Below are 14,387 nucleotides of genomic sequence, written 5' to 3' on the forward strand. Positions count from 1 at the left end.
TTAGAAGAATCATTTTAAATGTATATTGATTGACAGATGCAATCATTAAATATATTTCAGTTTCACAGTATTATTATACTACATATAGAATATGAAAGCAAACAACAAAAACAGTGTCTGGATCTGCCTGGGATGCACATTTTTAAACAGGAAATGTCACCAGCCTGACCCCACCAATTATCCAAACCCCTAAATAAAACCAACAGTATCTGGCATGTTTGAGCAGCTGGATTTAAATGCTTGGACTTGCGTATGTGTCCTCCACTCTTCCTTTCTGGAAATCTAAAAACAACAATTAACACGCAAGACAAAGTCAATGTAATGTAGTGCTGTTGATAACTCCTGGGAGGTCATGATTGTAGAGTCAGACTTGTCTTCTCACAGTTTCCTGAGGTACATTGTCTAACAGTACAGTGCTCATCTGCATGCAATGATATGGCTCGGCCAAGTTTCTGAATTCTTTTTTTCATTCAATAGTTTTTAACCTCATTTTTTAAACTTTGTTTCCTTATACCATTATTTTATTTATCTCCTACAGCAGTTGAACTGATCAGCCGGTTGGCTGAGGAGCTGTGCAGAAACTCCACACTCACGATTGCCAGATATCTTTGACACTCTTTCTATTGTCAGTCAGAGCTATGAAACAGATTACAGCACAAGCCTTTTAAAGGATCAAGGTTAATCCATTAAAGATAATGAATCCTATCTCTGTGCAGTGATGGCTTATGTTCCTGAAGCCGTCGTGAATAGAAAACCGGGAAGGAAAGCTGTCGGCATCGATTTCTCATCAACAGGGACTGGTGACCTGGGAAGCACTGCAGCCAGGTCTTGAGATTCATACAGACCTGCAGCTGAATACAATCGGCAGGCACTTCATTACAAAATAACAACACAACTGAACAACGCCAAGTGCTTATAAAAAGAAAATTAACTGAGACAGTGTTATGTCTAATAACATTAATATTATTATTTAGTTATATATATATATTGTAAGATAGCAGGTTGTGAGAGACAGCAGGGAGGGAGTTAAAACCTCCCTGCGAGAGAAATGCACCGTTTTATATTGTATTGTTTTATTGTTTCATTTAGTTTTGTTAATTGTTTGATTGTATTGCTTTATTGTTTAGTTTAATTGTTTTATTATTAATGATCATCCGCACCTGGGCGTTATTGGGGAATTAGACCCAGGTGCGGGGTTTAAAAGGAGAGCAGGCAGTCTGCTCGAGGCTGCTGAGTAGAAGGAGGCAGAAGAGGTGCGCTGTCTCCGAGTAGCCAGAGGAAGAAAAAAAAGTAGGTGCGGTGTCAAACCGGTGGTTTTGAAAGGACGGGAAAACAGCTTAGCTGTCCCGTGTTAGGAAGGGTGTTCCTGAAAGTTGAGTTAGTGCTCCAAGAGGAGTTAGGTGTTTGTTTTGCTTTTGTATTTGTTTTGATTTTGTGTTTAATTAAAAATAGCGCGTCAGCGCTTGAAAAATCCATATCTGTGTTTCTGGGTCGTATTCTTAAAGGGGCAATGAACCCGAGTGAGTGCAGCTGGTTTACAATATATATATATATATATATATATATATATATATATATATATATATATATATATATATATATATATATATATATATATATGTATCATCAATTCAATATGTAGGTTGAAACACAATCATTAACTGAAACAGAAACAGCTGTGTAGGAGGAATAAAACTGGGTGAGGACCAGCCAAACTCAGCTAACAAGGTGAGGTTGCTGAAGACAGTTTACTGTCAAAAGTCATACACCATGGCAAGACTGAGCACAGCAACAAGACACAAGGTAGTTATACTGCATCAGCAAGGTCTCTCCCAGGCAGAAATGTCAAGGCAGACAGGGGTTTCCAGATGTGCTGTCCAAGCTCTTTTGAAGAAGCACAAAGAAACGGGCAACGTTGAGGACCGTAGACGCAATGGTCGGCCAAGGAAACTTACTACTGGCAGAAAACAGTGGGACCCTGGTACACCCATCTACTGTCCGGAGAAGTCTGGTCAGAAGTGGCCTTCATGGAAGACTTGCGGCCAAAAAGCCATACCTCCGACGTGGAAACAATGCCAAGCGACTCAACTATGCACGAAAACACAGGAACTGGGGTGCAGAAAAATGGCAGCAGGTGCTCTGGACCGATGAGTCAAAATTTGCAATATTTGGCTGTAGCAGAAGGCAGTTTGTTCGCCGAAGGGCTGGAGAGCGGTACACGAATGAATGTCTGCAGGCAACAGTGAAGCATGGTGGAGGTTCCTTGCAAGTTTGGGGCTGCATTTCTGCAAATGGAGTTGGGGATTTGGTCAGAATTAATGGTCTCCTCAATGCTGAGAAGTACAGGCAGATACTTATCCATCATGCAATACCATCAGGGAGGCATCTGATTGGCCCCAAATTTATTCTGCAGCATGACAACGACCCCAAACATACAGCGAAAGTCATTAAGAACTATCTTCAGCGTAAAGAAGAACAAGGGGTCCTGGTAGTGATGGTATGGCCCCCACAGAGCCCTGATCTCAACATCATCGAGTCTGTCTGGGATTACATGAAGAGAGAGAAGCAACTGAGGCTGCCTAAATCCACAGAAGAACTGTGGTTAGTTCTCCAAGATGTTTGGGCCAACCTACCTGCCGAGTTCCTTCAAAAACTGTGTGCAAGTGTACCTAGAAGAATTGATGCTGTTTTGAAAAAAGGGTGGTCACACCAAATATTGATTTGATGTAGATTTTTCTTCTGTTCACTCACTTTGCATTTTGTTAATTGATAAATATAAACAATTAACATGTCTATTTTTGAAAGCATTCTTACTTTACAGCATTTTTTCACACCTGCCTAAAACTTTTGCACAGTACTGTATATATACGGACACGGTGCTCTGGTTCAACAAAAGTTTCTTTATTGTTCCCGCATCACATACAGGGAAGACTACGTCTGCTCCGTGAGCTAAGCGAATACTACTAGTAGGTGGCAGCAAATAACTAACACTCTTAAATCCAATACATAACATGTCCTTCCTGTTAAATGTTGTTGTCACAAATGGAATCATCTACATAACTAGAGGTAGAGGGTGGACTGCCTCATACCTCAAGCTAGCCAGGGGATTATTCTGCCCCCTTCTTCTGGCTTGCTCTCTATACACTACTGAACTATTTTAACATGCAAGCCTTCGTTGTTTTACTATTTATTTATTTACGCTGTGCCGATAATTAAAAAGTCAAACGGTTGGGAGCTTTCTTACTCCGAACAGGATAGCGTCTCTCAACAGCATTTGGTGACGGTTCTGCCATGTGTACATCTTGGTTCGTTGCAGGTGGAAACAAAGGTTCTTTAGCATTGGTTTCAGCCTCAATGACCCCCTTGGAAGTTGTGTTTGCAGTTGGTGAACATGCTGTGTAAACCTCAGTAGGCTCTGTCAGGGTTGGTAATATTTCTGCTGCAGGATCTTCATTCGAATGGGTGCCAACACAATCCAGTAGCTGGTCAGCATGACGTCTCCAAGACATTCCAGTTCCCACATCCACAGTGTATGAGACAGGTCCAGTTTTGGCAGTAACAACTCCTGGAATCCATTTATCTCCCTTACGATATTTCCGCGCCAGCACTGCCTGACCGACTTGGAATTGTTTGTCCTTCGCACTGTTTTGTCGTTGTGCTATTTGCAACCCCTGATTCTTTTCAACATGTAAAGACATGTCTGGTTTTAGCAGATCCAATCGTTTGCGCAGATTGCGTTTCAAAAACAACATTGCTGGAGATTCATCTTTTGTTGCATGAGGAGTGTTTCTATACACAAGTAAAAAATTATCTAGTTTTTTACTAGTAGTGGCACTTTCCTTCGCCAACTTGAGTGCATGCTTCATGGTTTGAACAAAGCGTTCAGCCAAACCATTCGTTGCTGGATGGTATGGGGCAGACCTGATATGTTTTACGCCATTGGTTTTCAAGAATGCTTCAAATTCGCTAGAGATGAACTGTGGGCCATTGTCACTTACAAGCTGTTCTGGAATACCATAGTGACTGAATAGTCCTCTCAGAACCTGAATGGTCTTCGCCGCAGTGGTGGATTCCAGTATGAAAACTTCAGGCCACTTCGAGTGAGCATCCACCACGATGAGAAACATTTGTCTGTTAAAAGGACCTGCAAAATCAATGTGAATACGTTGCCATGGTCTACCTGGCCATACCCATGGGTGGTGAGGTGCATGACTTGGCATATTTTGGACACGTTGACATGATGTACAAGATTTTGCCTTCTCCTCAATTTGTGTGTCTATTCCAGGCCACCAGATGTAACTCCTTGCTATGGCCTTCATTCTGACTACTCCAGAATGTCCTTCATGTAGCATATCCAATACTCTGCTTCTTAACTTTGCAGGTATGACAACATGGATACCCCACATTAAGCACCCTTGGTACACAGACAGTTCATGGCGCCTTGCGTAGAATGGTGTCTTTACAGCAGGGTTGGCTTCTAGCCCGCCTTTTAAGATTTGCCTTAGAATCTGAGATAGTGTAGGGTCAGTTCTAGTTTCTTTTCTCATTTCAGCACATTTCACTGGTAGCTGTTCCATTTGGTTGCAATAAAACACGTCGACTGTGTCAGGTTTGTCTTTATGTGTCAGGTTTGTCCAATGGTAATCTTGACAGTCCATCAGCATTCCCAATATTGGAGCCTTTCCTGTATTCAATGTCGTATGTATGGGCAGATAACAGTAAAGCCCAACGTTGCAGTCTGGCTGCTGCTAATGATGGAATTCCCTTCTTTGGACCAAAAATGGTTGTGAGGGGTCGGTGGTCTGTGAATAATGTGAACTTCCTGCCATATAAGTATTGGTGGAATTTCCGTACACCGAATACTATTCCAAGAGCCTCCTTCTCGATTTGTGCATACTTCTGCTCAGCCTTACTGAGAGTCCTGGATGCAAACGCAATTGGTCTTTCTTCTCCAACAGGAAGGACATGAGAAATAATCGCCCCCACTCCATATGGTGAAGCATCGCAAGCAAGGGTAATTGGAAGGTTTCCATCAAAGTGAGTTAAAACCTCTGATGACACTAACTGTTCCTTAGCCATCTTAAATGACTTTTCACAGTCCTTAGTCCACTGCCATTGCTTTCCTTGACACAATAACGCATTTAGTCGACTCAGAATGGTTGCTAGGTTAGGTATAAACCTACTGTAATAGTTTAACAGTCCTAGAAACGATCGCAACTGACTCACATTTTCTGGTGCAGGCGCATCCACGATAGCTGTAACCTTTCCAGGTGACTTGTGTAAGCCCGTAGTATCAATGATGTGTCCCAGATACTCCAATAATTGTATAAAAAACTCACACTTGTCCTTCTGAACACGTAGGCCATACTCATCCAGGTGTTGCAAAACAGCATCCAGATTGTTAAGATGTTCAATCTCGTTTCTACCTGTGACCAATATATCATCAAGGTAGCAATGAACACCAGACAGTCCCTGTAATATCTGGTCCATGGCCCTCTGGAACAATGCAGGAGCTGAAGCAATACCAAAAGGTAAGCGGTTGTAACAGTACAGACCTTTCTGTGTTGTAATAGTCAGGTACTTCCTAGATTGCTCTTCCACCGTCATTTGCAAGTAGGCGTTGGACAAATCCAACTTACTGAAGCACTGATCTGCCGCTAGAGCTGCAAACAAATCTTTGATGCATGGGATTGGGTACTGTTCAATACACAGAGCAGGGTTTACCGTAACCTTGAAGTCACCACATAGCCTCACTGTGCCATCCTTCTTGATAACAGGTACAATCGGTGTTGCCCAATCACTGAATTGCACTGGTGACACTACTCCATTTTCTAGCAATCGGGTCAATTCAGCATCCACTTTGGGTTTGATTGCATATGGTACCGTGCGTTTTTGGCAAAACTTTGGTTTGCTGTCAGGTTTCACAATGATCTTTGCCTCAATTCCCTTCATTGTGCCAAGTACCTTTCTGAATACAGAGTCTATGCTTAATCAGAACTGCTTCCAAATTGCTTGGCTGAGTTAAGGATTTTATTTCCTGCCAGTGAAGATTCATTTTCTTAATCCATTTCCTGCCAAACAGAGGTGGGTAATCACCCTCAACAACATATAGCTGCAGTAGCTCCCTCTGACCATTGAGTTTCACCTGTACATTAATTTTTCCACAGGGCAAAACTGCTTCTCCAGTATAAGTTTTCAACACTACATTCGTATGTTGCAAGGGGAAATTACTTAACTTGTCTTCATACATTTTCTTTGATATCAAGGACACTGCAGCACCAGTATCCAGTTCCATTTTCAAAGGGTTTCCCTCAATTTCTGGTGTGACCCAAATATTGGCCGTTTCACCTTTAAGAGTAAGCACATTCAAAGCCAATTCGGTATCTGTGTCAGCATCATCACTTGACTCATTTACTTCCACGTACTGCACACTTTTCTTCCTCAGCTTGCTACTATGCGCGTTCCCCTTTTCATGCTTTTTCATTCTGCAAACGCGTTCTATGTGACCCTTCTTGCCACAACAACGACAATCATTTTCTTTAAACCAGCACTCCTTTTCACTGTGGGTATCCTTCCCGCAACGCCAGCAATTATTAACCGACTTGCTTCTCCGTGCCAACGTGAGCTTATTTATATTAGGCGAAGCGTTTAGTTGTTGAGATTCTCTAGCAGCCGTCTCCATTGATACAGCAATCTCTGCTGCTTTTTTGAACGTCAATTCAGCTTCAGATAAAAGACGTTTCTGGATCGCTTCCTTTCTCAAGCCACATACCAATCTATCTCTTAATGTATCATTAAGATGTGTGCCAAACTCACAGTGCTCTGTTCATTTTTTTAGCACTGCTATATACTGCACCACAGACTCACCCTCTTCTTGATTACGTCTGTGAAAACGAAACCTTTCGGCTATTACCAGAGGTTTAGGGGAAAAATGTTCCTGCAGTGTTTGTACTATTTCATTATAGCTTTTAGCACCAGGCTTTTCGGGCGCTATTAAACTCCTTAACAGGCTGTAGGTCTTACCCCCAATCACACTTAATAAAGCAGCTACTCGCCTTTCTGCTGGTATGTCGTTTGCTGTGAGGAAGTGTTCAAAACGTTCAATGTAAGTGTTCCAGTCTTCTGTATTTTCATCGAAGCAGTCGAGTCATCCTATGATCGCCGCCATTTCTTCCTTCTGTATGTAGTCGTCGTCACTCGTCCGGGTATTGAAAGTTATTTCGACAAACTGTAGCGAATCAGTTATTGCCGGCAGCTGTCCAGTAACTTAAAACGAATCCTTGTCGCCACTTTATGTTATGTCTAATAACATTAATATTATTATTTAGTTATACATATATATATATATATATATATATATATATATATATATATATATATATATACAGCTCTGGAAAAAATTAAGAGACCACTGCAAAATTATCAGTTTCTCTGGTTTTACTATTTATAGGTATGTGTTTGGGTAAAATGAACATTTTTGTTTTATTCTATAAACTACTGACAACATTTCTCCCAAATTCCAAATAAAAATATTGTCATTTAGAGCATTTATTTGCAGAAAATGACAACTGGTCAAAATAACACAAAAGATGCAGTGCTGTCAGACCTCGAATAATGCAAAGAAAATAAGTTCATATTCATTTTTAAACAACACAATACTAATGTTTTAACTTAGGAAGAGTTCAGAAATCAATATTTGGTGGAATAACCCTGATTTTCAAGCACAGATTTCATGCGTCTTGGCATGCTCTCCACCAGTCTTTCACATTGATGTTGGGTGACTTTATGCCACTCCTGGCACAAAAATTCAAGCAGCTCGGCTTTGTTTGATAGCTTGAGACCATCCATCTTCCTCTTGATCACATTTCAGAGGTTTTCAATTGGGTTCAGGGCTGGAGATTGGGCTGGCCATGACAGAGTCTTGATCTGGTGGTCCTCCATCCACACCTTGATTGACCTGGCTGTGTGGCATGGAGCATTGTCCTGCTGGAAAAACCAATCCTCAGAGTTGGGTAACATTGTCAGAGCAGAAGGAAGCAAGTTTTCTTCCAGGACAACCTTGTACTTGGCTTGATTCATGCCAAAGCTGCCCGATTCCAGCCTTGCTGAAGCACCCCCAGATCATCACCGATCCTCTACCACATTTCACAGTGGGTGTGAGACACTGTGGCTTGTAGGCCTCTCCAGGTCTCTGTCTAACCATTAGATGACCAGGTGTTGGGCAAAGCTGAAAATTGGACTCATCTGGGGGTGCTTCAGCAAGGCTGGAATCGGGCAGATTTGTCTTTGTGGAGGACGCATGAATCAAGCCAAGTACAAGGTTGTCCTGGAAGAAAACTTGCTTCCTTCTGCTCTGACTATGTTCCCCAACTCTGAGGATTGGTTTTTCTTTAACCCTGTCTTTCACATTTTTATGTTTTTGAAGGAAGTCTATTAGCACCCAGTGTGGGTTTCTGATAAACTGAAAAACTATAATATGTTCTGTGTTTCCAAATCCATTCATTCATTCCTCTGCATGTGCTCAGTGGTTATCTGGATGTAGCAAAGATGACGGGTAAAAAACTGAAATTCACCTGTAAACTAGACAAGAAAGACAACTTAGACATGATCCAGGATTGATGAACCAATCAAAATTCTGATCTTGCCAGCCATTGCTGATTCCTCTGTGCAGTGAGGTGGTAACCAACGTAACGATAAAGCTGCTTCAGTGAATGTTAGATCACAGATGAGAGAACTGCAGAGAACCCCCTACTCATCACACACACACTAAGAAGACTTAAATTTCATGCTCAGTGTCTCAAATTAGTTTAATTATATACTGTACATAAGTGAATGAAAGAATCAATGTTTTTTTTAAAAATATGTTTTATGACGTACAGTAATCTAGACATTTTTAAAGCTCTTGAATGCCTTCATACAAGTTTTATATGGTTTGAACTCGACAGATTTAAATTTCTCTTCACTAAAGTTACAGAAAGGAAATGCATTGTGAAGTGCTTTTTGCCAAGTAAATTTGTGATATGCTGGTAGACATGCTATTTTAAAAGGTATCTCTTACATCTGCAAGGAATGAAGTTGCAAATATAGAACAGCTTCACTGCAGGCTCACTTCAATTTTAAATGTGTTCAAGGCGATTTCAGTTTTTGAGTACAGTGTGAAAATATTAAGGTTAGCTTATTGGTTACAGCAGGTGTATCTAATTTCTGCATTTTAAGCCGTCTGGATTCTAAGCTTAAGCTTATGTGCTTTGCAACCCTGAGTACTTGGTGACTACATTTGAGAAATACTCATACAGAGCTTTGGATTACAATGTAAAGTTTTCTTTTTAACCACCACTTAAAATAACTGCACATAAGCTATGTCAGCGCTGATTCATTGAGAGCAGATGGCATCTAGTTCTGAATTTCCTCTACCATGTAGAACTGGAAGATTGGAAATCTAATGGATGCACGTACCTGCTCTGTTGAGATGACGTCAAGCAAGTAGCTAAAGGTACAAAAGCTAAGCATTTGAAATTCAAAACAAGGTCAAATGTCTCAAAGTAGACCTATAAAACAAATTCATGCTTCTTGCTATCCGTTATATTTGCTTATTTACCATGTGGTGAAAAGTAAAAAAAAAAACTCTTGTTCTATCGCAACATTTTAGATAATCAGTATACATCAGTCTTGATAATTATTTATTCATAATGGAAGGAGCTGATATAACTAGAGTATACTGTATGTATATCCTATAGAGATTGTTGAACAAATAAAACCTTGCTTGTTAACTATTAAATCCCAGTGGATGCATAAGATGTCTCGTCAACTTAAATCCTCTGCTAAAATCAGCAATATTTGTAAAAACAATTTTTAGAAATAACTTTAGGAGAATACATTAGGATATCATGTTAGTCAACTAAGCATAAATTGATGCAATTACCACTGAATAGTTTTTGACAGATAAATCTCTTGGGTTGACTATGCACTTAACCCCAGTTCTAATCTGCATGTTAGTATGATATAAATATATCTTAATAATAATAATAATAATAATAATTTCTTTCTTAGCAGACGCCCTTATCCAGGGTGACTTACAAGATATCACATTATTTTTACATACAATTACCCATTTATACAGTCAGATTTTTACTGGAGCAATCTAGGTAAAGTACCTTGCTCAAGGGTACAGCAGCAGTGTCCCCACCGGGGATTGAACCCACAACCCTCCGGTCAAGAGTCCAGAGCCCTAACCACTACTCCACACTGCTGCCCGAACCATAGCAGTCTTCCTTCCAAGGCCTTTGGAGATTACAGTCAGTGAAACCCCATTGGTAACTTAGGAATTCTGCTTGTTAAGATGTTTAGATGAGCGGAAGTTCTGTTCATTTTTTCAAACCCCATTGTTGGTGATGTGTATGCCTTTATCACAGCTATACATCATATCTACGCTATTATCTACTCAGAGCTAAGGTATGACTGAGGTGAGAACGGATGAAATCACTTGAACTGCGGTCTCAGCTGCAGCCAATGAAAGCGGAAAGGAAAATAAAATGTCCATAAAGCAGTCGACCAGATTGATGTTTGTTGTATTGGTTGCCTCTGTATCTTGGGACTATTTGTTGTATTGACTTTCAAGGGTAACATCAGTCACTACATAGTAGTGACTTAATAAATACACGTGTACTTACGCATAATTACAATGTAAACTTCATGTAAAGTGATACCCTTGAAAGTTGGAATGTATAATAGAATGGAGAGTTGGTTAAGTGACCTTGACTTTGGACACTATGACTGCCTGGAATGTATATTTTGAATGCATACATTCTTCTGTATATACAGTAGATGGATAGAAGCTACATTTTCTTTCTCCCAGACAAAAATAGGTACAATAGTAGATATACATCAGATCTACTTCATAAAAACAAATACAAATACTTTATTATTTATATTTATATTATTATTTATATTTGTTGTTATTCAGTTCTCCTTACCTTGACTTTAGGAATGATGAATGCAGTCTAGAGTTATACTTCTTATGGGCACTGAAAGTAACTCACACTCTCTCTCTCTCTCTCTCTCTCTCTCTCTCTCTCTCTCTCTCTCTCTCTCTCTCTCTCTCTCTCTGTGTGATGCATTTTCTATATATTTTTTAAAAGTACAAAATGCCTAAAAGCCTAGGAGACCATGTTTTCCAATGAATGATATATTTAAGTATAATAACTGGTGATCACATTTTTCAATGGGCTCTTCCAGTTGGTATTTTCTGTAATAACCTTCCAGGAAACAGATGCTTGTTAACAGCAGTAACAGAGCACAACAAGCCCAGTGCAAGGAGTCAAACTGAAAGGAATTCCAACCGTACATCATATAGTTACAACACAGAACTTTAGAACTCTGTCAGGAAAAAAATGCTGCATTGGTAGTGTAGATTTAAGATTTGAGATTTAACAGAAAAGTAGCTAATCAATAAACCTTCACTTGGACAGCTTTAGTTGATGAGATGTTAATTTGAAGGGGGTGCAGCTCAGCTTCTTTACAAGCAGTTTATTAATTACTTGCATGCCAGCTAGCCTCATACTCAGCCCCTGGTGGATTGGTTAGGATCATGTGAATAGATTTTCAGTAAGAAAATAAATGCAATGTAATTACTCATGATATCCTAAAGGACATTTATTTTTTATTTTATTTTTAGATGTCTTCTAAAGCTCACATTATTCTGATTGTTTCTCAGCTGTGCCTTGGGCTATATTAAAGGTGCAATGAAAATACTGTGTTTTACGACAATTGGTAACACTTTAAGGGGTCAATTCATAAAGGGTTAACGCCTGTCAAAATGAGAAAACAGGAGTATATGATCGGATTTTGTCCATAGCCGCCTATTTAACGGCAGTTGCCATTCATAAGAGATCATTCAGATGCGTCATTAAGCCCCAATGATTTTCGTCAATGAAGGCATATTTTTAACGAATTGAGAGAAAGGTTAATGAATACCACATTAGCATAAAGTTTTCATCAGTCCTGAGCATCAACCTGCCATTCATAATAGTGAACGACAGCAAAATGCTATCAATAACTAGGAGTTATTGAACGCTTTCTACACTCAAGTCCAAACTAACGACTGCCTCGGCAGACTATTTTTTTTAAAGATCTATTTTATTACTACAGTGGCAGCTGCAGACTCGGGTTTCGGTAGTACTGTCGTGGATTCTGTTTTCTTTTTGCAACAGCTACCGACACCACACAGAGAACATTAATAATGCTGATGATGTCATCAAAAAGAGGCAGATTTTCGTTCTTGAATGACTGTATATGCATTCATAAAGTGCTTTGCGACAGTCACCCATATTCTCAGATCATTTTATGAATAGCAATATGGACGACTTGCGTTAGTTTTGAATGAAATTCATTTTATTAGGGCAGTAAGTAAGTACTTTTATGAATAGGGCCCTAAGTGTCTTATATTGTGTTCAATTACACTATAATAACACAACACTGCTGCTGTACCCTTGAGCAAGGTACTTTACCTAGATTACTCTAGTAAAAACCCAACTGTATAAATGGGTAATTGTATGTAAAATTAATGTGATATCTTGTAACAATTGTAAGTCGCCCTGGATAAGGGCGTCGGCTAAGAAATAAATAATAATAATAATAATAATAATAATTATGCCTATGGTTGGAGATATCTATAGATGCAATACAACATGTTTAATTACAAAGGGATACATGTAGGCAGTGTATTTTTCAATTGCATGTTACATGCATGGTTGTGTTAAATTCACTGTGTAATTAGTGTAGTCCGAGATACAATGTAAAGTGATACCCAAAAATAGATAGGATTAAAATGAAAAGGGTACAGACCAAAGCAACTACAGTAAATGTTTTCATGACATTCCAGCTAAGCTCTGCAATGATGGCAATTGGAGATTCTTAGAGGGGGTAACACTGTTTGTATCAAGCGCTATTCTAAACACAATTGTAGTTACCCAGTAAGAACAAGGTAACTACATAAATAAGATCAACAAGTATTGTTCTTGCTCTTATTACCTGGACATTGCCTTGTGAACAACATCATGTTAACCGATGGAATTCAATGGTAAAAATTAAGCAAAGTGCTGATTCTGGCACGAAACTTACTTTAATCTTAGATCAAATCAGGTAAACATTAAGCATATTTTAGATGCTTCCAATACCAGATCAGTCATCAATCAAATAGCTAATATCTTATTTGTCCTCGATAAACAATACGTCCAATGATCGGCAAGGATATATCTTACCTTAATCCGCTATGTCCCCACTGTGGGCCAGAGTTCGCCTCCTCCACCTGCTTTTTGGCTATTATTATTAGTTTATTTAGCAGACACCTTTATCCAAGGCAGCTTACAGAGACTAGGGTGTGTGAACTATGCATCAGCTGCAGAGTCACTTACAAATACGTCTCACCCGAAAGACAGAGCACAAGGAGGTTAAGTGACTTGCTCAGGGTCACACAATGAGTCAGTGACTGAGCTGGGATTTGAACCGGGGGACCTCCTGGTTACAAGCCCTTTTCTTTAACCACTGGACCAACAGGGGAGGGCAGCTACCCTGCCCCCCTGCCCATGGCTTCCCTACGGTCAGCCTCTCCACTTATGTGCAAGCTAATTTATGGGCAGGGGTACGTTGAAAGGCGAGACAAAAGGCTAATGAATGTAGTGGGAAATATGTATATAGCAGTGTTGTCAAGTGTATGTTTCAATAAATAATCTATCGTTTCAGTTTCCTGACTGAACCATTCTTCTGATCATGTCAATGTAATTACACACTTATTCAAACCAGTAGTTACTATTGCAGAGCAGGAAACAGAAGATTATTACCCACTTCTCCCCTAATTATTACATAGTTATTAATTCCTGGTAAATGACTGCATGACATTTTTTTTCTGTCACCATATTAGCACAGCAACCTGCTTTTATTCTTCCCATGGGAACAGAAGTATGCGAAGCAATTTTTCATTACAGTCCAAATGTTAGACCCCTAGTGTATCCAGCATGTACATTAAAATGTTGTATTGTTTAATTTATTTTACTAGGGGTCCTTGGCTGTCACTGCTTTATTCATGCAGATAAAATAGTATACCTTCCAGTTTATGTATTTTGTATTGAAGGCATTCAATATTCTATAAAGAAAACAGTTCTAAAATGTTAAGTGTGCAACCCATCTTTGTTTTGATGTATTACAAAACATGAACTATCAATTTGTTTAATGGACAGGACCAGCCTTTTTTTCCAAATTACTCAGCCCACCTCAAAATTACCTTTTTATGAATTTGTATTTCTCATGCATAATTCTACTGGTCTTTTAAGAAGCAAATCATTTTTTCACATATGATTTGTGTTATTTCAGAACATACAATTGAACCGTTC

At 39.4% G+C, this 14,387-nt stretch overlaps 1 protein-coding gene across 1 annotated transcript; it reads right to left on the reverse strand.

Moving 5' to 3' along the window:
* Positions 1 to 3,212: 3,212 nt before the first annotated feature.
* LOC117414628 (uncharacterized protein K02A2.6-like) lies at positions 3,213 to 5,952 on the reverse strand. The gene is made up of 2 exons (XM_059027877.1): positions 4,620 to 5,952; positions 3,213 to 4,486 (listed from the first exon to the last, which is right to left on the reverse strand). Exons 1-2 carry the CDS (start codon positions 5,950 to 5,952, stop codon positions 3,213 to 3,215), a joined length of 2,607 nt encoding a protein of 868 aa, XP_058883860.1.
* Positions 5,953 to 14,387: the final 8,435 nt, after the last annotated feature.

The sequence above is a fragment of the Acipenser ruthenus genome, chromosome 7 (genome assembly GCF_902713425.1).
Source record: "Acipenser ruthenus chromosome 7, fAciRut3.2 maternal haplotype, whole genome shotgun sequence".
Lineage (NCBI taxonomy): Eukaryota > Metazoa > Chordata > Actinopteri > Acipenseriformes > Acipenseridae > Acipenser > Acipenser ruthenus.